Source organism: Artibeus jamaicensis, unplaced genomic scaffold, assembly GCF_021234435.1.
Source record: "Artibeus jamaicensis isolate MK-2021 breed Jamaican fruit bat unplaced genomic scaffold, CSHL_Jam_final contig_76, whole genome shotgun sequence".
Lineage (NCBI taxonomy): Eukaryota > Metazoa > Chordata > Mammalia > Chiroptera > Phyllostomidae > Artibeus > Artibeus jamaicensis.
The window spans coordinates 19,848,131-19,872,040 of record NW_026521954.1 but is presented as its reverse complement, the minus strand read 5'-3'; the positions used below and the strand labels follow the sequence as shown (position 1 = coordinate 19,872,040).

General features: G+C 46.5%; 1 protein-coding gene and 1 long non-coding RNA gene across 2 annotated transcripts in view; both read right to left on the bottom strand.

Moving 5' to 3' along the window:
- The window catches only part of TAPT1 (transmembrane anterior posterior transformation 1), a 54,205-nt gene extending 47,939 nt beyond the window's left edge, over nucleotides 1-6,266 (bottom strand). Inside the window, exon 1 of the mRNA XM_037126795.2 lies at nucleotides 6,022-6,266. Coding sequence (XP_036982690.2) covers nucleotides 6,022-6,220 — 199 coding nt within the window. The 5' untranslated portion in view covers nucleotides 6,221-6,266. The remainder of the gene's footprint in view (nucleotides 1-6,021) is intronic.
- A 2,541-nt stretch (nucleotides 6,267-8,807) lies between these two features.
- On the bottom strand, nucleotides 8,808-19,468 carry LOC128628442 (uncharacterized). Its single transcript, XR_008392820.1, has 2 exons — nucleotides 19,337-19,468; nucleotides 8,808-9,273 (listed from the first exon to the last, which is right to left on the bottom strand). It is a non-coding gene; the product is annotated as an uncharacterized LOC128628442 (long non-coding RNA).
- Nucleotides 19,469-23,910: the final 4,442 nt, after the last annotated feature.

The window sequence follows — 23,910 nt, the reverse complement described above, 5'->3', positions numbered from 1 at the left end:
TAATGGGCTCAGGCAGGGTTTTGAGATACATTAAAGCAACACTAACAAAAGAACCAAGTTTCACCAGTGAAATACTTTAAAAGCTTCCTCCTCCCACTCTCCTGGAAAACTGGCCCTATTTAAGGGATCAGAGGCCCCCCTCTTTCTGGCAAGAGGCAGTTTATGAAGGTCTTACACACACTGCTTCGTAAAATCCTCACAATTCTGAGAGCTGCAGACAGCAGATAATGGTGTTTGCATTTTGCAAATGGAGACACTGAGGCTCACAGAGGTTAAGAGACCGGTCCAAAGTCACTGAAAAGGGGAAAATGGGGGACAGGACCTGCATCTTTGAACCCCAAGCCCAGTGTGCCCTCTCCCCATCCCATAATTATCACCCACCATCATCTGACAATCGCACGAAAGAAGACGACCCGGCAGTCCTCTGGCTCTGGCCCACCAGGAAGAGCCCGGTGACGCCCACTGAAGAAGGGGAGCCGCTGGCCCTGAGGCCTGAGACGCCAAGTCAGCCTCGCCTGCTGGTTTGCCGGGGCCACGCCCGCCTCTCTCTGGCCGTGGACACGCTTTGCAGGATGCCACTTAACCTGCCGTCCCAAAGTGTAGCTGTTTCCGCGCTTCTGTTTTCTTAAACATGGTCTGCCAGTGTTCTACAGACTTCCCTGAACTACCTTGATATGGGGTATGGGTACCTGACTAGTTATTCAGGAAGGCTATTGTTCTTTAACCTGTGGGTACCACTCTTTGAGAACTCTGGGGGCTACGTGTTCCCTACTTTTTCCACACTGTGGTGGCATTTTATTTCTTCTGAGCAAAAGTCACTCTCATCTGTTATGCCAAGCACCTGTCTTTATATTTTAAGAGCAAATGCTTCCAAAATAGAATAAGACCTATAATGATTTTTTGAACAATGACTTAACTTTTTAGATGCCAACCAATTTTAGTTTATTTGCCCAATTCTCACCAAGAAGAAATATCATTGAGTAAAAGTCTTTTAAAAATAGAAATATTTTACCATTTAATTACATTAACAAACGCTTCTACATTAGAAGAAATCAGTTTTGCCAATTGCGAATATTTACAATAAGGAAGGTAATAACAACCATAAATCCAAATCAATCTGTCCAGAGTGTTCTTAATCAATATTCATCTCCTACCACTGAAATGTTGAGATCCAGTATCTTATATTGAGAAAAAGTATAGTAAAAACTGTTTTTTCCTCATCCCTAAAAGAAAAAATATTATCTTAAATTATCTACTGAGATAAAAATAAGAAGCCAGGGTAGAGAAGTGTTCATTGAAAGTAATGAGTAATCCCACCATATTTATATATTCAGTAGCATGTCTAAATATATCGTTCTTAAAATAGCTCCAACCATTAAAAAATATGGAACGTAATATTGGTTAACTATTATGAGACATGCAAATCTCCAGTCTTAAGTAATGTAAAACCTTAATAAGCTTTACGAAGGCTACACTGAAACAGGAAACTCGAGTTTATTACACAAAACAGAGGCTCGCCCTTGTGCACGGCTGACCAGGAGTCAATGCCACAGCGATTGTGCCCTCCGAAGTCAAATAAGTAAAGGTACCACCCCAGTTTTTAAGACCCCAAACTGTTTAAATTTAGGGAACTAAAGAATAGGCAGAACATTTTTAAGTTTATAACATTATTCCGACAGTCAGTGCTACAGAGCCTTTCCGAAGGCCTCTTTCGTGCGAGCGGTCCCCAAATCCGGCCACAGATGAGCCGCTAGGGCAAAGTTCCAGGATTACAAAGGTCAAGATATTGCATTGGTCAAAGACCAGCGCGATCGACTCTTTCCTGCTTGTCTGGGTTACAGGCACTACTTAGGTAGCACAAGTGAGAGTTTTAAAGGCAGAGCAACAGTTTGCCTGAAGAGAGGTTAACTGAACTGTATCTGTGGTTACTCCAAGTAACTTCTCAGTCAGTTTTACTCATACTTTCCCTCGTAAATGAGAAGTCAAATATTGATTCTAGAACATAATTTCAGAATCACAGCCTTTAATCAGCCATTAGGTAGGTCTGGGGCCCCAGAGATATCTACATAAGATACTATATGGAGAATGAGGACTGGTTAAGTGAAAACATATTTTAATAAAAACGTTATCTGTAAGAACTTGAGTTTTTAAATTACACAAAATAAGAGAGAGGGAGTACACACAGTAAAAACCTTGTCCCACTTGAAATCTTTTGTGGGAGATGCTCAAAAAAGAGATCAACTGGCTTTTCTGGGCTTCAGTCTTTCTTCCCACCTCTGCTTGCTGTTACGAAGGGAAAGCAAGCAGTCTGGGATGGGTACAGGCAGAGAAGAGAAGCAAAACAGAGGGGCTACAAGCTTAAACTGGGGAAGTGAAGAGTCGCCGTTTAAAAAGGAAAAAGCATGGGCCCCACGCTCCTGTTATGATCAGAAACAATACTGTCCACCACACTTTCTTTGGGCCCTGTTTTTATGAGCAACACCCCTCCCGCCGCACACTCCGGCACCTGCACTGGAGAGGTGCTGTGAGTCCGCACCTGCAGGTGACACTCACTTATTTTACACCAAGCCTTCCAATGGAAAGTCTCCACCGTCACTGCAGCCAAGTGAAGCAGCACTTCAGACACTATTCAGTGGTGGAGTTGGGATGCACGCCCAAGTGTGTGAGGCAAGCCTAGAGTCAACTCGGCGATCCAATAACCGACCCAGCCAAGAACACATTGCCTAATTCTGAGCCCAAGGTTGCCCGGCTAGACCTGGATTCCTAAACAGGAACATGGCCACAGAGAAACTCTCCCATTTAGAACCTCCACAGACGAGTTACGTGGGGAACACACACAACACCGACCTAAGATGTACTCAGTATCTGGTCTTACGTCAAAAAAAACAACAGTAGAGTCCGAGAGCCACAGACAATCTTCCTCCAACACGTGTCATTTCTAACAGCTGTCTATAAATATGTCGCTGGTCTACTTGTTACAACTGCGCCAGCAAGAGAACTTGCCTTTTGTTTGTACCATCAGCACTGAGAAGGTCTTATCAGTCATGTTTTCACTTGTACATTACTTCCTCTTTCTGTTATTCATTTAGGCAGTTAAATAAACGTTTTTTAAAAAAGGACAATAGAAGTTGGCAGTATTTTTAAAAGTAGGAAAAAAAAAATGACAGACGAATCTGCAGTTCCTAATGACCACTATACCCAGGGTCCAAGATCGGTGACCACGTAAGTCCACAGTGAAAGACACAACGGCCACTGTGCAAGAATGAATGGAAACAGGGATGAGGAGTGGGATAGCAACTTCTAACCATGTTAAGGTATAAGGATTAGCCCCTGAGAAAAGCTTCAGTCCAAGCTAGGCAACATACAAATTCAAAGGAAGTTCAGAGAACCAAGTGATCAGAAGAGCTTGACAAGAGAAACGGCAAGGAAGCTCACACTGAATGTGGATGTACGTGTATGATATATACTGCCGTATATACACAAGCCGATACTCACATACTGAAATACATCTTCTAAACCTACAAATGAATAAGGACAGGTATAAAATAACCATGAACCTCAAACGTTATGTTTTGAACTACTTCCCTCTGATGGGGAGGGTTCAAATAAACACCTAACCTGTTTATTCACTTATGGAGTCTGCAGCTCTCAGGACAGGCCAACAAATGTCTTATTTATAAGAACCCCCAATTCCTTGGGAGACAGGCTAAAGGGAACTCTACAACTCATTACTGGTAGTTAGGCCACCAAGACACCAAAGGAAAGACAAAGGCTGCTCCAATCTGGGGAAGGGGTCTGGAGTATCAGAGGTAGCACCAGAACACAAAAATGGACAACTAACACCTTAAGTGCAAGCCCCTAAGCTTGGAAGACTGTTGATTCAGGGAGAAGTGCTTTTCATGTGACACTAGGTGATGCCATTCATAGGGCCCCGAGTACTCCAGGGCAGCTCCTTAGGACAGTTTTCAAAATTCTGGGCGGGAGGGGATGAAAAGGTTACAGAGCAGTGGAAAGGAACAATGCTGGAGGGTCAGAGTAAAGGTGGAAGCCAGTCAGCAGCCTGGGCGGTGAAGAGTGCCCGAAAGAATCCTGATCTCCAGAGAGGATGCCCCTGACCAGTGCGGCATCAAAGTTAGAGGGTGGGCACTAAAAATGGCAAGAGCTGTGGGCACGCAGAGCAGACCAGACAATGCAGGAAAAGAATAAGGGGCCCGTGTGGAGGCCCAGATGGAACATCACTGGCTGGAGACTCCAGCTGAAAACTTTCCGGATTCTCACCTAAGTCCCAATCCCCAGGTGTGGTCATGGCATCTTCCCTCACACATAACCGATGCAACTGCGGACACAGTGTGGACTACCCCAGCAACCAAAGCTGGACATGTCTCCCGGATAGCGATTTTTTGCAACTATGAGTTAAAACCCAGCTTCAAACACATTACGCAAACTCTGCCCAGTGACCCACGTTGATGAAGAAAGGGTGTGCGGTGTGATGAAGTCCGTGGAAGTCCACAGCACCAGGCATCCTGACCCATCCGGGAGGGGCCAGGGAAGTGCTGTTAGGAGTCATCCCAAGAACCCAAAGTCTCGGCTATCAAAAAGCTCCTGACAACTTCATTTTATATGCATGCAAAAGGAAAAGAAAAAGACTTATAATGTGGCCCTTCCTGAAATTCAGAAATGTCTTAAAGAAATTACGGTGACACCTCTCCATTTCTCTTTGCAGCAGAGGGCTTTCGCTATTCAAGTCTAAGCAAGTAAACAGACAGCTGAGAGATTTAATACTTTGTCTTACTTAGACTCTGCCAATTCAGAAAGTAAATACTTGTGCAAACAAATGTTTAACTGACAACTAAACCAAACACAGTTGAGGATTAAGTGGTTAATTGAAAAAGACCGAACAAGGCACAGTCTGTACTTAATTTTTCAAAGACACGGAGCTCTGCAAAATCTAACCTATGTCTAAGTTCTGCAAATTAGCAAATCAATCAATATTTCAGCACCTGATCGTCCTTGTGGCATTAAAGCACGCTTATATTTTCAATACTTCTGTACAGCCAATGCATAAGCCTATGACTTAAACATTTATTTGTACAAACTGCCCACAATTAACGGCTAACAAAACCCTTATTGTGCACCAGAAGCAATTTTGGGGAAGAAATTTAATGGAGATACAGTTTGGCTGCTGTTCAAAACTTAGAATTATGTAAGAGTTAATATATTGTGAGCCCTTGACATTCAATGAAATGTGCATCTCAAAACCTTGTTTCTTTCCTTTTAAGCCTAATATACAACGGCACTATAAACGCAAGTGCAATTTTAAAAAATGCTTCACAAACAAGAGTGTCCGATAGCCACAAGAAATAATATAAAACGCTGAAAACCAGTCAAAGTAGGGTTCGCACGTGCATCTTTTCTTCTACAGCCATTTTTTTTTTAGGTGGCAAAAGTTTCGTTTTAGGAAAAGTTCACAGGTTACGTTTTGAAGAGTGCTAAATACTTCTGAGCAAAAGTACTGAACTTCACAGCCACTACCGCACTGTGAGAAGCGGCTGGGGGAAAACAATGTGCGGGGCAACTTAACAGGTTTCTACGGCTCAAGTTCGCTTAAAATACACAACAAAAGTCACCTTGGCTTGGAGATAATTACATCAGCCTGGAGCTTGTCAGTTTTGAGCTCAACGATACCCGGGAGATGCTCGCGCCGCGGCGTGAGGATGCCCCAGGGTCTTTTTCCTAAGAACCTCCGGAGGGCAGTGGCGTGGCCCCGGACCGAAGTTCCCGGGCTGCAGCCCCCTCGAGAACGCACCTGGCCGCGGGGCTCGGGGCCGCGCGGACCGCGCCCGGGGAGCTGTCAGCCGCCGCGGGAGCCTCGGGAACCTCGGGAGCCTCCGCAGCCTCCGGAGCGGCAGCGACCCCGGCGCCCACAGCCCAGGCGGCCCTGGAGGCAGCGGCGGCGGCCGGGCTCGCAGCCCCACGTACCCCGGACCCCGCGGCCTAGCGCCGTCCGCTCGCCCGGCTCACCTGCGCGGCCGCGACGCCGCTCCCGCCGCCGGTCGCTCTCGTAGAAGCCCAGCGTCTCCGTGTGCTGAGGCGCCAGCGGGGGCCCGTGACCGCCGCCGCCGCCCGGCTGCTCCGCCTGGCCTCGACCGTCGCGCTCCGGGCCGTCCGCGCCACCGCGGCTGCCTTCTCCCGGGGCGGCCGCGTCGCCGACGCCCGCCATGTTCCGAGAGAAAACTAACCCCGCCGCCTCCCTCCAGCCAGCCGCCCGGCCTCCGCCTCCGGCCGGCCCCCTTCCCGCTTCGCCCCGCCCCTCTCCGTAGCCCGGGCCGCCGCCGCCGCCAGCCGCGGCCCGACTGCCGGCGCGCGCCATTGGCGTCAGCGGCGCGTACGAAGTTGCCGCCGCCGCGGCCGCCGCCGCCACGGCGGCCGCCATCTTTTTCCGGATCTCGGCCGGGCGCGCCGGGGCTTCCCGCGCCGCCGCGGGCTCAGGAGTCCGGGGCCCCGCGCTGGGCTCCATGCCGCCCGGTCGGGCGGCAGGGGAGAGCGGGCGCCTTCGGGGCTCCGAGCCGGGACCCGGCGGCACCGGGCCGGCGGCGGCGGCGGTGGGCGGAGGGTCCGCCGAGGAGCCCCGGGGCGGCGGCCGCTGTACCCGCTGCCCTCCGTCTGCGAGGTTTCCGGCCGCCCGGCCGGGGCCCCTTTTGCAGGCACGGTGCCCGGAGTGAGTTGGCGCCAGTGGCCCGGTCTTGGCACTGGCCGCGCGACCACGGCGGCGAGGGCCGGGCTCCAGGTCCCCGACCCCCGCGGGGCCCGGCCCCATGTGTCCGCTACTGGGGCTCCATCTCTGCTGCATATTTATTGTCGCCCGTCACATTCCGAGGTCTCTGGGTTCCCGTTGGCAGTTTGCAAAGCACTTGGGCAAGAAGGAGCGCAGGGATGCTGTCCAACAGGTGGGGGCGCAGAGGGGAGCGTCGGGCCTCCGGGACTCAGCCCAAGAAGCGGGGTGCTTTGTGCTTTTAACGCGCCCAGGACACACTAGACTGCCCTTCGGGTTAGGGTTAAGCGACAGCTCTTGGCCGCCACCGTACACGGGCTCCATCACTGGGGCGTCTGCTCTGCTTGGGGCGGACCGTCCTCTGCAGCGGTGGCCTGTCACCTGGCCCCGAGCACGGTGTCAGACCACCTGCCACAGGTGTCGAGAAAGTGAAGATGATTCGGGAAGGGGCCAAGGCACCTTTGCCGCCCTCTTCCCACAGGGCTGCTGCTCGCTCCAGAGAGGGGGACAGTGGCAGGTCAGCTTCCCGTCTGCCAACTTCACGACTCACCTGTGCCACTGTTACCCTTTTCGTTGGGAAAAGGAAAACTAATTCTTCCCTGAACGTGAAGCTGTCTACAAACTCCCCTAGACCTAAACTTGAGAACCAGATGTAAAGGGCCTGCACTGAGCAAGATGGAGTTTGTGCTGATTCATCAAAAGACCCCAAGTGTTTGTTGATACATCAGTGAACACCTGATTGCAAAATCGCAGCAGGTTTAGATCGGAGTGGCTGTTTTCTCGGCCGCGTGGCTGGGGCAGCCCCCTAAGCAGTCTGACCGCGGCACAGAAGGCAGCGTTGGGAGACCCAGATGGACTAAGCCCTGCAGTTGGAAGCTGACCGGCAGTCTTCTCGTGAAAGGGGGAACTGGTGCCTTTGGAAATTCCTCATCCTCCCCATAAAAGGGAACAGTTCACAAGACTATGTTTCTAAACATTCCTGTGACCAACCTCCGTGAAATTCTGTGTTTGGGCTATACTTGATCAAAACGGAACCTTAACCCATCAAAACAAATGCACTAATCAAATCACCAGAGTCATTTTGAAGTAAAAATCAAGGAACTGAAATTTTTATGGCCTTAGTTTGCTTACAGCCCAAACACTATTATTCTCTGATCTTTTATAGTCTTAAGACCCACCCCATCCCTATTAATTGTCAAGAAGGAAGTAGGATTTTATTGCTTGTGTATGTAAGTTCCCATTTATTGTCTCACCACGTTTAATGGCTTATCGCCCCTGCCTTTAACTCAGCAGGAGCCAGAAGGGGAAAGATCTGAATTTTTTGTTTCTTTAGGCATCCATTATATTTTAGGGTAGATGTCTCTCATTTTCTCTGCCAGACCTGAGGAAAGACATGGGTACCAAAGGCTGTGCCCATCCTTTCAGATAGCAAAGAGAGAAGAACAGCAGCCATGTCCAGGTCCTGAAGGTGTTAGAGAGCAAAGTGAAAATGGGAGAGCTTGTCATCCACTGGGGCTTTTCACTGGAGTGCACTACTTCATTGGACACTTTGTGAAACTGCACGAAAGTGCAACCCACAAACCTGTAAGGAAATTAACGTGCTAAAATGCTTTTTTAAAACAAACATTAATATAAACACTTTTTCTAATTAACACTGTTCTTCCTTTGGGTAGGTACTGATAATTAGATAACCAGCTTATTGGATATAAAAAAGTTGTTTCCTTTGAGTTAATTCACCCTATTGCAAGTTATTAACAATCTCAGCAAGGGTATTTTCAAACATAATCTGCCCTCCCAGCCCCTCTGTGTTGAGCAAATCTGAATCCCGGATTCAACCAACCTGAAACTGAACATATTTTTAAAAAATTCCAGAAAGTTGATCATTACATGATACAGTATAATAACTATTTACATAGTATTTACATTCTATTAGGTATTATAAGTAATCTACAGATGACAAAGGATGTGCGTAGGTTATATACAGGTACTATGCCATTTTATATGAGGGACTTGAGCATCTTCAGATTTTGGTATCTGTGGGGGGGTCTTAAAACCAACCCCCCACAGAGACCAAAAAATGTGTCCATCTGTATGTATTCTAAATCTTGAAACTATTAGGTTACAAATAAATAGTTACACAGCACAGAACAACCAGCTGTTCTCTGAAGAAAGTAAATGGCAGTTAAAATACAGTGTTCTTCATAATATTCATCATAAAAAGAAAGAGGCCTAGGTTTATAATACTGCCATTAGAAAGCAGTAGAAATATTTCACAAGTGTATAATCCCCACCATTAAAGAGACATCAAATAACATTCTAAGTTAAATTATAAAAACAGGATTTGGATGACGATGAGGTGCGGTAATTCAGTTTAAACCTTAATTCAGCAAACAGTGAGTCATGTGCTCTCAGTACGTGGTCACTGCAGTAGCTTCTGGTGAGAGGCACAGTCCATTGGGGGAAACAGTTTCAACAGGGGGGAGCCATGAAGAAAGAGTCTCCTATGTAAATGACACAGAACAAAAAAAATTCATTGTGTTAAGAAAGTTTAGTTAAACGGATTTGTATATTCAATATTATATCTTAATATATATAATAATTATGAATACATACATTCAATGGAAAGTTTGTAAAACCACCACATGATTCTTAATTGTGTGTTCATGTGCCTTCTGGTTGTACTACCTACCATGCGGTAATCATGTGTTGAAAATACCAAACCACAAAGTGTGTTTTAAAAGAATGAAAATTTGGTGAGTGATATATTTAGTTTTTAAAAATAAATGGAGTGACTTTATACTTTATTAAAGATTTAATAATTGTGATTTTTAGACTAAATGAAATACATTGAATTCATGACTGTTAATGATGATTTAAACTCCTGAAAATTATCTTATGAAGCTTATAAACTCTAGCCTCTGTTGTCTTTCACTGGTAAATAGGGCAATACCTTTCTATAGTAGGAACTGAAAAAAAACCATAATTTCCAGTTCTCTTTCTCCTTTGTGGTAACCGAATGCCATTTAGACTGAGTCAGTTTTACTTTTCCACCACGAAACAATTTACGAATCTCTTCATAGCACTTCTGGTATATTGCCCCTAAAATGTGTGTGAGATTAGCTCGATAGACTCCTCCTGAGTAAAAAACACTAATTTTTTGGTGACTGGAGGGCACCCTGAAGGCCTGGACTTTCTCCGACTGTCCCATTAGTCTTCTGACCTCAGGAGACACACGTCACCGCTCTGGGCTTCGGTTGCCTCACTCGAGAATATTGGACCGATGACCCTGATGGCCTCTTCCAAAATTTTGTCATAAAACCCTTGCAAACCCATTTTCAGATTCTTGAATCCCCCAGGGAAAGAATAGCTAGATCTGCCTGTACTCTGAGTATCTGAGGAAACGTATGGAGTCCTTCATTAGAGAATGATTTTGTAATTGGGTCTAAAATAATACAGGGAATTCAAATGGAGTAACCCATCAAATGCCTGTAAGTCTTTAACGAACCTTCTTTATTATCTATTCATCAGTTCTTCCTGCATTCTGCATGAGAACCAGTGGTTTCTGGTGGCCTGAAGGGTTCCTGCATTTTTAACAGATTTCCCGTATTGTACCCAGACATGCCTAAGTCCAAGAACACTGCCCTGTTGGCATTCAAAGGAACTGAAGTGGAATTTGAGATGATTACTGTTGTACATCATCTTCAGAATATAGATTCAACCACTGAATCCAGCACAGTTTAATTCTATATGTCTAATTTGAAAATTTATTTCAGCAGAATGTGACTTCTGTTTTCTAAACCATAAATGCTGCATATCTAATTCACAAAAAGTTCTGAATTTAATTTATGCCCCATTTCTTCAAAGGGAAAAGTAAGAGTTGATATCTTTTTAAAAAACAGAACAGTTTTGCAACTGATGTTCAGAAGAAATAAAATACACCCCTAGGCCCAGAGCAAGCCTTTGCAGTAATTTATGTGAGTTTATTGAATCTCTGAGTTTCAGTAATAATATTTTCTATCCTTGGCAACCATTTTTGGACTGGCACTTACTAGGTTTTATCCTGTCTGGACTTTATTCTATGGATTTCTAAAGGACATCAACTCAATTTGTTCCTGGGAGGTGTAGCATAAATGGAATAATGTGCCTTCAATTCTAATGCACCTGTTACAACTCAACTAAGACAGTCATGAGCAAAATCTCATTTCTGAAAGCATTTCTCTGGCACAAGAATATAGGACTGAAACCATTTTAAAGAGGATCTATTTAAAACGGTATTTTGTTAAAAGAGATGTTGTATAAAAGATATTCTGTTCTAAAGACCTTAAAGTCGGTTTGTTTGTATGGTAAAAGTGCATGAAGATAAATCCACACTTTATTGGCTAATAGGATCTTTTATACATGATCAGATATAATAAGGCTTATTTTGTATTAGATTTTAAATTTCTGGAAAATTCCAAAATATTGCTGGAAAGCACCATGGTGATGGCTGGGCAAGCTTTCCATTCTAGATTTCTCTCTTTATGGAGAAAGAACACTGTTCTTTCTTTCTGTTTTTTTTAATACCCATGAAAAAAATAGATGTGTCATGTTTAGAATGGTTTTAATCATTTAGTCAGTTAATTAGCAAAAATCACTTTGCTGATCAAACTCAAGACTTTCCAGTACATTTGTTGGTACTTATCAAAAGCCTCAAAAAAAAAAATTCCAGCTAGCAAAGGCTTTAATCTGAGAGTTCACGTGACAGATTTTATGTTTCACCCAATCCATGTAGCTAGAGCTTTTGAATTTTGCCTTTTAGACCTTTTTATCCCCCTGTTTTTATCATTCCCTGCTGGTGACTTAGTTAGTGTGTCTTTGGGCCACTGATCAAACAGTAGTAGGCATTTTGCATGAGATTTACAAGAGATTTTACATGGTGTTGAAAATAAGTTTTTACTTTTTTCTTCGTGTTTCTATCGAACTTACATGGATCAAGATTACAGTAATTTTTCTCTGTACTTCTGTGCCCTTCAAGTTCTCGTGGTTGCATCTTAACCTGCTTTCTATTCTCTTTTTTTGTTTCTGGGACTGTTAAACATGAATGAACTCTTTGGCTCTTCTAAAGATCTGGTTTTTAAGTTTTATCTCTTTCTATGCAAACCTAAGTATTTCTCTCTCCCCTTTTCCTTTTTTTTTTTTTGTCTTTGTTATCAAAATGCGTTGCAAATGCATAATAAATTTTCAGATTCTCAAATTAATCCCCTTTTAGGGTTTCTGCTTTCTAGGTTTTAGAAATTTGTTTACATGAGTTCAGGGCATTAAATTTTCAAATTGCTCTTTTGATTTCACTTGTTATATTCCACCTCCCTTTTTTCAATATTCTAAGTCTAAATTTATACATAAAATTCTTCCGTAGTTTTGACATTTTCTAACTTAGTATCAATTTCAAATAATGAACAACTTTTACCTTTTTTCTTTTGCATGGGTGTTAATAAATACTGTAACTTAGGTGTACAATTTCATGGAGGAGAGCAATACTATGGCTCATTTTTCAAAATAGCAATAAAGAGAAAACATCTTGTGTTTGCAGCAAACATTCTCATCCTGGGACAGTTTTATCTTCCTAATTGCACTTTGCTTAAGCTGATACAAACATTGAATTCTCCTTCACTGCGCATATGCCCACTGGTGACAGATGTGTGCTGGAGTTGCAAATCTGGCATGTACAATTCACACATGAGTGTTCAGAACACTGATGACCTCTGAACTTTCTCTCTGACTGTTCATCTGTGCATTGTACTCAGCTGTGCAAAATTCACTTCCAGTGCTGCGAACCATTCTTTAATATTCAGTTTTAACATTACGGTGCTGGGATTTTGGATCCGACATGGTTAGCTAGATACCCTTTTTCTAGACAATACTAAATTGCATGAAATTTGATTTTATTTTTGCGAGTTTGATAAATGCTGTTTCACAGTTTGTAGTTTATCTTAATGTAGACAATAAAATCTCATGGTAAGTGTTTAAAGATGCAAAAATGAGTTGATTTCATTGACTGGGTAACGGAATCTTCACTCAGCCATTTCTGCCATTTGTATCCCTTCTCAGGTTTTACTAATGTTCCACAGGGAAAGTCCAGTTGGTATGCTATTTTAGGGAGAGTGGCCTCTTTTACGGTGGTGTAACTGGCTTCTCCCTGGCAAGCAAATAGTTTTCTTTCTATTAAGGATATTTAAAAAAAATAACACATCAGTGAGAGTGGCTTTTTCTGCATCTGTATGTTTTAAGCTGCGTTTTCAGGTGGACAGTGTCCATCGATCCTCCGGGGCCGGCCCACGCAAACGCCCAGGGGGGCTCACCCGGGCAGACGTTTGCCTCTGGCTAACAGATGGTTTTCTCCAAACAATCTGTTTTGTTTCTCTTCTGTGCCAAGGTGGGCGAAACGTTGTTATGAGGCTGGGCCACAGAATCTAATCTCAAATGACGGCAGGAGACTGGAAAAGGCCTTCAGACAGAGAGACAGCAGAATGAAGTGCAGGAAAGCAGACACGTGGTGGCGGGAGGCTCGGTTCAGGACCCCACACTGCCCCGGGCGTGGGGGGGGGGGTGTTGCTAGATCAGCTCCGACTTTCCCTTCATCTGCAGAATTATGAGATTTTCAGTACGTGTAATCTTTGTCTTCTGATGGACTCAAGTATCCTCTTCTAAATTGTGATCCTTGCCCACCTTCAAGCAACAGACGTTAGTATTTCTTTGGCAAACACTTCTTGAGTGTTTTTTACATGCCAGGCACTCTACAAAGCCCTGGAGTAACGAAGATAAATGAAATGTGTTTCTTGTCCGCGTTGCACCGTGGTAAATACCACAGTGGAGGAGTGAATGCAGAGCCCCGGGGACTTCTAAGGACAGACTGATGCGATTTGGCTCTGGGGGGGGGGGGTCCAGGACAGCTCAGCAGGAAGTGGCATTTGAACAGGCTTGTGGGTTTGCAGAGTTAAAACCTGGGGCTGAAGGACTGCAGGCAGTTGAAGGAGTGGGGACAGAGTGAGCAAGACAGGAAAATGCATAGTGCCGGGTGGAACTTGGAGACACAGTTTTGGTTTCCAGGGTTGATCATGGGGTGCAAATGGTGGGTGACCAGGGCATCGACTGGACAGAAGAGTGGGCAGAATGGTCTGGGAGTGGAATGAGGGATTAGCGGATTAGAAGGTTGGTAACAGCATCTTCAGGCCTTATTCACAAGTTGAAGGATAATCCCCAGCTTTCAGCCTTGGATGGAGAGAGAGATTTGCCCACCCGGGTGGGCAGGACAGCTAGGACCTCAGTCTGTCTCCTGAGCGCTCGCTGTGCCTGAGGCCTTGTTCTCATCTCCAAGTCCAATATCTAGGCAAGAACTTCTCACCAACGACTTTCTTTGTTGAAAATTTATCACAGTGTAACATTTGTAGAACAACAACAACAACAAACTTTTAAAAACGCGCTCTGTTTATAGATAAGAAAAAGGCTGTAAGACAGAGGATCAGGTTTTTGACAGAAGTACAGCACCTTCGGATGACAGGCAGTGCGTTCCTCACATAAAAGGGACCGCACTTCACCTTTAACACCAAGTCAAACCACATCGATGGTAAAACAGGATGATGGCTTGAGAGTGGCTTTTTGTAAACTTTAAAGCTGAAGATGATGTTGAATAACAACAAATAGCAGCGAGAATACACTATTAAATTTAGTGTGAGTCTTGGTCCTCTACCCCCAGAATTTCAGGGTAGAGTAAGAACTATGTGTCCACTTGGAATCACTCTGTTTGGGCCATTTAATTTAGATGCATTACTTTAATGTAAGTGCTTTGACTTTGGCTGTCAGCATAGCATTTTAATTAGCACTTGGAACACAGCAGAAGAGGTTGACGAGGGACAAGACATGAAGGAATGCGCTCGCCATGGCCTGCCTGAGGGCTCGGGCAGCGTCCAAGAAAGATGCTTTCAGCATCACACTCGGTACTTCTGAGAAATGTCTTCACCGGCACTTCTGCTCCTGTACCTGTAATCACTTCGGGGTTTTGAAAGTCAGAACATTGGCTTTAGCAGCTTCATCATCGCTACGATGCTCAGAGAGAATATTAATTTCCAAGCTTATTCTGATGTGCGAGAGAATTCAAAGTCATTCTCTACATCTGCCCTGCATTTGCTTCCCAGCTTTGCCAGGCAAGCTCTCACTCATCCTTTAAACCCCAGTTCTAATCACCCTCCACCCTGACCCCTGACCCCGCATGGTCATCCCTCACCTTCCTCTCCCTGTTGGCCCTTCTCCCTTCTGTATGTGCCCATTCTCCGTGCATCTCCAGCTGAAGGACTGTTGTAGATGACTCTGCCTCGTTTTAGGAATTGTATCTCGACCTCTTGTGGCTAAGGGCGAGGGATGACCTTTGGAATGCCAGCCACAGGAGACAAAGCCTGTGTCTGGTAGCGAACGCTGCCTCAGTTCCTCTCCCTGCCCCCAAAGCTTGGTCGCAAGTCAATGACGGGTAAGACCCCTCATAACAGGGGGCAACCTAAGCCAGACTCAATCACCTGGGAGGCCTTCATGGAAGGACTTGGGGGGCTGCAACAAAGAGCAATGGACTCTTGTCCCCCAGCTTTGTCAAAGCCTGAGTCCCCATGTTCTCTGGGAGAAGTGCTTCCTGGCTCTAATCCCCTTAAGCCTGAATACCTGATGGGGAGGGGTGTAGCTCCTTGTCTTGCTAGAGCATGTCCTGGGGAAAAATCTGGCACCACAAAGACTTGCTGATAAACCTGTGAAATCTGCTCTGCTAAGAGTGCTTTCATTCATATGATAAGGGTCTGAGAGGAAATGAGTGAGTCTCCCAAAGTTTCTGCAACTCTCTTCCTGACAGTCACTGACTCAGACTCTGAAGCCCTCAGATCTCTTTGAAATGTTATCTACTGTTTGATCCTTGCCTCCCTGTACTCCTGTGTATTACAACCCAATAAAAGGCTATGGAGGAGGGCCCTCAGGGCCTTTTTCTCCTCGGAGGAACTGGCCGCTGCTGGCCTTTGTCTCCCCTCAGAGACTGGCCACAGCCCACTCCTCCTCCCCAAACAGATCCAGCATGTCTTGGTCACACTCATTCACTTGTGTCCGTGGCACCGGGGGGACTCAGGAGGAAGTCGCCCCCACAAAGGACCACACTGTGTTATAATGACTGAATTCTTTCCCATGGACTCTCAATGCCACATTTGTAGAAACCGAGTCTCCATATCTGTGTTTGGGTTGCATCCAGTTGAAAGGCATGACTGCATGGTGGGGTAGAAAAAACGTGCACTTTATAGTTAAACTATTATGGATTAAATCCTAACCTACCTGGTGTGGGAACTTGGGCAAGTTACTTCACTCCTTTGAGCTTCTTTAAACAAAGCTTGTCATGCTGGCCATGAAGGATTGTTGCGCAGATTAAATGCGATCTGTCAGTCAGTGTAACAAAAGCACAGATGGATCCTATTCCACGTGAGGCACAGTGCTGGGTACTGAGAATGTCGTGGTGCGTAAGGCATGATCCTGCCCTGAGAACTTTATAATTTAGTGGGAAAGACAGAGAGGAAAACAGAACGTGCAGAATGAGTCTCGAAGGACACACAGGCACTCACTAGCACCGGTTCTAGGGGTGAGGGTGAAGGCGGAGGATCTGCAGTAGAAGTGTGTGCAATGCCTTTGACCCGGGGGGAGGATAGTAAGTCAAGCTGCAGAGAGAGGAATAGTGTAGCAGTGGCCATGGGTTTGAGGCTGGACACGTAAATGCCACAGGGAACCCAGAAAGAATGTGTGATCGGTTTGCTTTTCCTTGGCAGCGTGCAGAGTGGTCTGAGATAGGAAGTCAGCAGGGCCAGTTCAGAGGATGTTGCCTAGATACGGTGATGTCCACCCGGCCCACCCCCACCGTGGTAGGAGTTGCAATGGTAATGGAATGATGAGAATATATTTAGGAGCCAGAAAAGGCACGGTTTGCTCAGATATGGAGGTGAGGGAAAGGTGGTAAGGAAGGGGGAGGCGTCAGGAAGAGGAAACACAAGACAAACAAGTGGTTTGGGGTGCAGTGGGGAATGGAACCGGAGTCCAGTGGGGAAACCGCGGGGTGTGAAGTGCCCAAGGGCAGGGCAGGACGTCTGGCCTTCATCATTTTGAACTCTTGAATACAGGGTGGGGCCAAAGTAGGTGTACAGTTGTTCATATGGAAAATAATACGATAAACAGTAATACAAGAATAAACTCTGTTTCACGTACTCACAACTGTAAACCTACCTTTGCCCCACCCTGTATTCGCCCCTGCTGGGTTTTTTTCCGAATGTAATCATTACCGTAAGGATGATATCAATCAACACTGATGAGTTTTGTGGCAAAGATTTACTTTGGGGTGAACTCCATTAGGGCAATTTAATTCCCTGACCCATTTTTTGTACGACATATTTAAACTGGTTCCAACTGTTTTTGCTTTATTTTTATTTTACCAACATTATTTTCATCAGGATAAAATCTCTTTAGTGCAGATTCTACAATAAAGGCTCAACTTTTCCACTTAGTTTTCTTTATCTCTATTAAATATTTACAGATACTTCTGTAAATTAGCTTCTTCCATGCTAAGTTTTCTTTTAGGCCCAGTATTCTTGCCGTGGCAAACTGACTGTGTCAAGCTTTGCACGTATAAACCTTTATCACATTTTTGTTTTTTCATCAATTTGTAAGAAATAATACTTTGACCACTTGCTGTCTTTGCTGTTGCCAGCTGTAGTTTACATTTTTAAAAAATCAAGACTGATTTTTTTCCTGAAGCAATTTTTGCAGTTTTTAAATTTACTAATGATATGTGATTCTCAAGTCAACTTTTGATTTCCAACAAGTTTGACTATGTAGCATTTTGGCCCTCCAACTGACGGCCTCAAGACGGCATCGATGGCCCGTCGACGGCCACGGGGAGGTGTCTGGGAGATGGGACCGTGTACAGGTCCGGTGATTTGGAGAGAAGTCTGGGGTCGGATGGAGGTCTGGGAGTCACTTGCAGCTGGACGTGGAGGCCAAGGGAATGGGTGGCATCCCAGGAGCCGGTGGAGAGCCTGAGAGAAGAACACCTAAAAACTAGAAGAAGCTCTAACGTTCTGGGAAGAAACGGCCAGAGGAAGAGGAATAAGAGGAGGGGGGATGAAGAGGAGGAGTGCCCCCCACAAGGAGAGGCAGGAGGTAGGAAGGAACCCGCAGGGGGCATCATGGTGGACTCAGGTCCAGGCAGAGGGGTGGTCGGTGAGCACGGATGCTGCAGAGGACGCGCAGGGTCCGCCCAGAGACAAGTCCTTTAGATGTAGTGGCCCTGACACCATGACACCACGACAGCCACCCCCGCATGCAGAAAGACACCCAGTTGGGAGTACTCAGGAGAGAGAAGGGCGGGAGCGGGGACATTTGTAGAGCAGACACTGGCTGTAGGAAGGGGCGTGTGTTTATCTGTGGGCCGGTTTACCTCCTTAGAACAGCAGAGAGACTGGAGTGTGCGTACCTGCCAGTGGTTTGGAGGGAGAGGATGAACACACAGGAGGGTTGGAATGGGACCCCAAAAAGCACATGAGGGCCACAGAACTTTCCAGGGGGTGGGAGCCAGCAGCTTCACACCCTGGGAGTCATCAGCTGCCATGCGCCCCGGGACACAACCATCGTTAATCGGCCAGTCCAGTTGGGCCTCCAGCGTCCCAGATAATCCTCTGATTCCTTATTGGACTCAGAGCTCTACCCTGAACTACTGCTATTTACCTAATGCCTTTTTTGGAATGATTGTTTTTTAACTTAATGCTTTAAGTCCTCAGTCAAGGGATTCTATCCATTATCCCTCAGCCCACATTACTATCGTGCGTGTGACGCCTGATGCCTGAGAACGTCCTGAGCCGCAAGGTGCACAGGGACGTCAGATGGGCTCTGTCCGGCGCCTCGCGCTTCTGCGGGGAGCGGGGGCTGCGCGCTGTTAGCTCCTCTGATTAGATCCCTCACTGTCCTTTCACTGTTCATATTTTTTAAACTTCTTTTTCTTAGATAAGTCCCTTTAACATTTCATATAATAAGGGCTTGGTGATGATGAACTCCTTGACACAGTTATTAACAACCACACCTAAAACGAAAGCAAACTAAAAGGACAGCTAGATCAGGAGTGGAAACATAGAAATGAAGATCTCAAGGAGGGTTAGCAACAGGGGAGTGGGAGGAGGAGAAGGGGGGAGAAGGTACAGAAAATAAGTAGCATAGACAGTAGATAGAAAATAGGGGGGGCAAGAATAGCATGGGAAATATAGAATCTAAAGAACTTGAGACACATGGTCATAAACTAAAGGGGGGGTAATGGTGGGGATGGGGGTAGGGTGGAGGGGAATGAAGGGGGGAATAGAACAACTGTAATGGCATAATCAATAATAAAATAAATTTAAAAAATCATTAGATCCCTCGCTCACTCGTCAGATTGAAATAATAACAGAACTCTGCTGTGACCCCACCCATCTCCTGCCCCTCCCACCTGTCCCGCGGCTGCATGAGTTACCGAAAACTCGGGGTGCTCACCAGTAACGGGACAATGGCCAGCACACCCATCTGATGGCCAGCTGGCCACCACTCTGTTCCCTGTTGGGCGTGACGTGGAACCTGAAGACACGCTGTCCCGGCCCTGGTGGTGGAGCGCCCGCCCCCGGGCGAGTTTGCTGTCGCAGTGCGAGTGAAAGGCGGGCGAGGTTCGGAACCAGTTTGTCCAGGCAAGCTGGGATTGGTGCACGGCCTTAGGTGTTTTATCTAGAACAGCCCAGTGAGGCCAGCTGGACGTAGGAAACACACTCTGTTTATCCTAATGCTTATCACCTGCCAGTTCACACTGCTCCAAAGGTTAACTTCGTTTTATGACGCTGGTTAGGTTCCAGGCCTGGGATCACCTTAAAACTCGCCTCCTTAGGTAGCAAGCAAGATGAGCCACTGAATCTCCAGGGCATTGAAGAAGGGGCATTCTCTCTAGACCCCTTCCTATTTTTAGCTGGCATCACCTTCCACCCATTCCTGTTCTGGTTCCCTTTTTTTCTCCCTTCAGGACAAAGTGCTGGACTATTCTGTTGGCCTCTCTTGAGCCCGGCCTACCTCTTTGACCTCTGTGGAATTTCGTCCTGGGCACATGAACAAAATAAAGGCTGGCCGATCCGCGGTGACCAGGCCAGTTCTCGGGGCCTTGGCCTCCGCTCCGCTCTTTCCTGACCCCACCACATGCTGGGCCCCAGTGCTGGCTCCCAGTGCGGGCGGACAGGTCATTTTGATTTTTGAGTATTGGTAACATTTATGAGATTCCAATGTCCAGAGATGCTTTGGTTTTGTTTCCCCGCATCAAGCCGCTGTTCCCCTTGGGGTCTGAGTGTGTCTAATCACACTGAGACAGAATCGGGGGTCAATGTCTTCCCCCAAATGGAAGTGTGCTGTGAACACTACACCAAAGTGACCTATGAACCAATTTTGTTCCGACTTTAGACTCCCTTCAGTGCAGGCTGTTGGGGAAGGGAGGGGCAGGAGAGCCTCCCTCCTTCCGGGGACTCTCTCTCTCTCTCTCCCCCTGCTGCCCCAACACGTGTCACAGTTCCTGGCCCCTGTCCCCTGCCAAAGAGTGGGTGGGAGCTTTTCTGGTCTTCGTTTGCAGCTCACAGCCCTGGGGCCGGCTGTTTCCCTGCCTCGTACCCCTGTACCTCTGTGAGCACAGGATCGAGGCCAGGCGGTCTTGGCAGGTCCCGGCCATGCAGCCATTCCCAGCACGAGTCTTCTCTCTGTGGGGCGTGAGAGCTGGGTCTGCTCATTCTCAGGAACCGGGGGCCCTTTCCTGCCTAGGGTGGGCTGGGGGTGGGGCGGTGAGTGTTGGACAGACAGCTGCCCTGCTCCACCCTCACATCCGTTCCCCAGGTCCCTGGACACACAGGCGCCTCCATGCCCCAAACGAGACACAATTTAGGATCTGAGCGGAATCCTGCCATACAAGCAAAAGCACTATTAGAGAAGAGGGTTTCTCCTAAATATTTAGAAAACATACTTCTAACTTCAAAAAGTACTACTGGCGAATGACAGGCCTGGATGGAGAGACTCCAGGAGGGTTTTGCAAGCTGCTGGAGGACGGGTGTTTGACTCTGTCCATGGGCCATCGACAGTCCTGTGCTGCAAAGGGCTCTGCATTTTGTCTAAAGTCTTGCTTCCTCTGGTCTGCAGTGGAAACTCCTGTCTCTGAAGACATTTTCTAGGCACCTGAGGAAGATCTTCCAAGAGTAGGTCACGCAGGGTGGAAGGGCTCAGCAGGTCGGTAGACCCTAAGCACTGTGGCTACTGCACTGTTTTGTGTGTTTGCGTGATCGAGGTCTGTAGATTCGGAAGCTCTTTCAACAGTTCCTGAGGATGCTTTCTGGCAAGTCTGTAATTATTAGTTCCTTTTGTTCTTCCTTTTAGGAGTCTGGTGCAGAAGAAGTGAATAAACAGTAATTGAGAAGGTGCATTTCTTTGGGTTCTGGTGAAAGTCAGACAGGATCTGGTCTTAATGCTATTGACCTGTGGGAATGATCTGTTAGACCACCTGTGAAACAGCAATAATATTATTAAGAGATGGTATCAGAAAAGTAATCTTCTAAGCAGAGATATGGCGATTTAAGTTATATGTGTGTGTTTATGTCTATAGTGAGTTGAGTGTTATACAAACCTAGTTCTATGTGCGCAGTAGGTGCCTGGTAGAATGGAAGTTTTTATGTAGAGGTGAACACAGGAAGTCATACTGGAGCATCAGCCTTCACACGAATTTAAGAATTTAAGTATGTCTTGACTTTGGAACATGGTATACAATTAGCTTTTCTTACTTCATCCTGCAATTTAGCGAAGACTTCTGAGTTTGCAGCAGTTTGGGGAGGAAATGAACATATTTTCATAAAGATCGTAAAAGCCGTCTGAGAGGGAAGGCAGTCATGCATCAACTGTTTCCACCAAGAGTGAACATGAGGAAAACCTGCCACCTCGCGGTGGCCCCGATCGAGGTGTGGTGACAGACGAGGAGACTAAGTTTCCCCAAAGCAGAGAGTTGAGTCTGGCAGGGATTTGAGCTCCACACAATGGCCCAAGTTAGAATGAGACCGTGAGCCCAGGTTCGGGGGCTACGCCGGTGGGAGGAGCCAGGAGACCAGGGGTCCTGTGTGCTGTGATAAAGAGCTTCGACATCCCGTGGTGGCTTTAGGGTCACAGAAGGATTTTAAATAAGACAATGGTTTGGCTTTTGCATTAGATAGTTCATTCCAGTGACCGATGTGGAAGACGTCTTTACGACGAAGAAGAATAGACTTGGGAGGCTGTGGACATGTCCCAGGAGAGACCGATGGGCCTGGATGAGCCAGCGAGAGAAGGAAAAGATTCAAGCAGCAGAAGGTAAAGTTGTTGTGACTCAGTAATTGATTGGCTCAGGGGGAAAACTACCTAATTTGTTTTATATTTGTGCTGTTTATTACTATTATAAATAGTGGGGGTTGGAAGAAGTGGCCAACTGCTCCCGTCCGGATTCCACTTGTTTCAGCTGTTGGTCTCTGAAAAGAAAATGATGAAAATGGGTCTTTGATTGGCTTCACCTACTTTCATGGTGACTGTGGTTCTCCTTCCCAGTTTATTGAGTGGAGTCATTGTTTTAATTTGCATAAGTGGCTTTGGATATGCAAAGATCCAATAATGATAAAAGCTAGATATCAATTAATATAGGAGAACAATTATTTGGATGTGGCCATGGCAGTAAAGAGAACAAACATCTGACTTGAGCGTCTGCCAACATTTCCATTGAGTTAACTCCGGCTGCCAAAGACTGATGGGAAGAAAACAAGGGAAAGAAGAAGTATAGACGGCCTTAGCCAAATGGCACCTCTGCGGGTTAGAAGAATGGAGAGCGTGTCATTTTTTTAAACCAAAATATTTAAAAATTGAAAACCAACACATTTTCTTATTGTTGCAAAACAACACCAACAGCATTCACGTAAAACAATAAAATGCTGTCACTGGTAAAATGAACAAGCACCCACCGCCATCCCAACCTCCAAGTGGCCAGGGTGCAGGGGTAACCACCGTTCACAGGTGGGTGGGGGCCCTTCCAGGTTGAGGGTGTCCTTCAAGAGGTTGTGTTCACTTTACAGAATCTATGACAGCACACATTTCTTCAAGGTGGCCTCTGACCTGCTTCCCGATCTGATGGAATTCACGATTCAGCTCAGAGCTCGGCGGTTGGCGGAGATGCCATCATGGGGGGACATTCGGCAACGGGAACCAGAGAGACAGGACAAGAAGCCGGGAGAAGAGGGTCAAGCGAAGGTTGGATACGAAAGACAGATGCCGGACACGAAAACAGGGCAGGTTTGGGAATGAAGGCATGGAAGTCCACCTTCTCTGCTTTCTCTCTTCGATCCTAAGCACTCGGAGTCCTTGCTGCTGACTTGCACCACCCTGCCTTCACCTAAATTGTCCTGAGATGGTCACCATGGGACCATTTGGTCACCACATTTGATGGCCTTCCCTCTGCTTTTTACCTTCTTTAACCTTGACCTCTGTTTGATGTTGCCTATAGTGGGTTCCTTTGTGACTCTTCCCTTTCCTTGGCTTCCATGACAATACCTTGTTCCAGTTCTTAAACATCCCCGGTCGCCTGCTCCTGCCCTGATTTCTCTCTGCACTTCTCCTCTCCCAGTCCTTGAACTGTGGGCAATGCCTCCAACCCTGTCCTTTTCCTGCCCCTCTTTCCTCTGCATTATTTCTTAGACCTTTGATTCATGTCTGTGACATCGACAGTGATCTCCATGAGGGAGACTCTGAAATATTATGGACGGGTACAGAAATAAGGGTACAGTTCTGGCCTCGACCGTCCCTAAAGTTCTGACCTTTCACTTTCTGTTATCCTCTAGACGTGGGCCATTTGCATTTCAAGCTCAGCATTTCTGAAACTGAACTTGTCGGCTTTCCGTCTGGCATCCTCCTTTGCATGGCCTACAGGGGCCTTCCCGATCTCTCCCTGCTGCCACCCACAGCGTCCTCCTTCCCGGCCACCCAGCCTCACTCTGCTGCATGGCCACGTCACGCCCTCACGAGCCTCCGTGCCCTTCACTGCG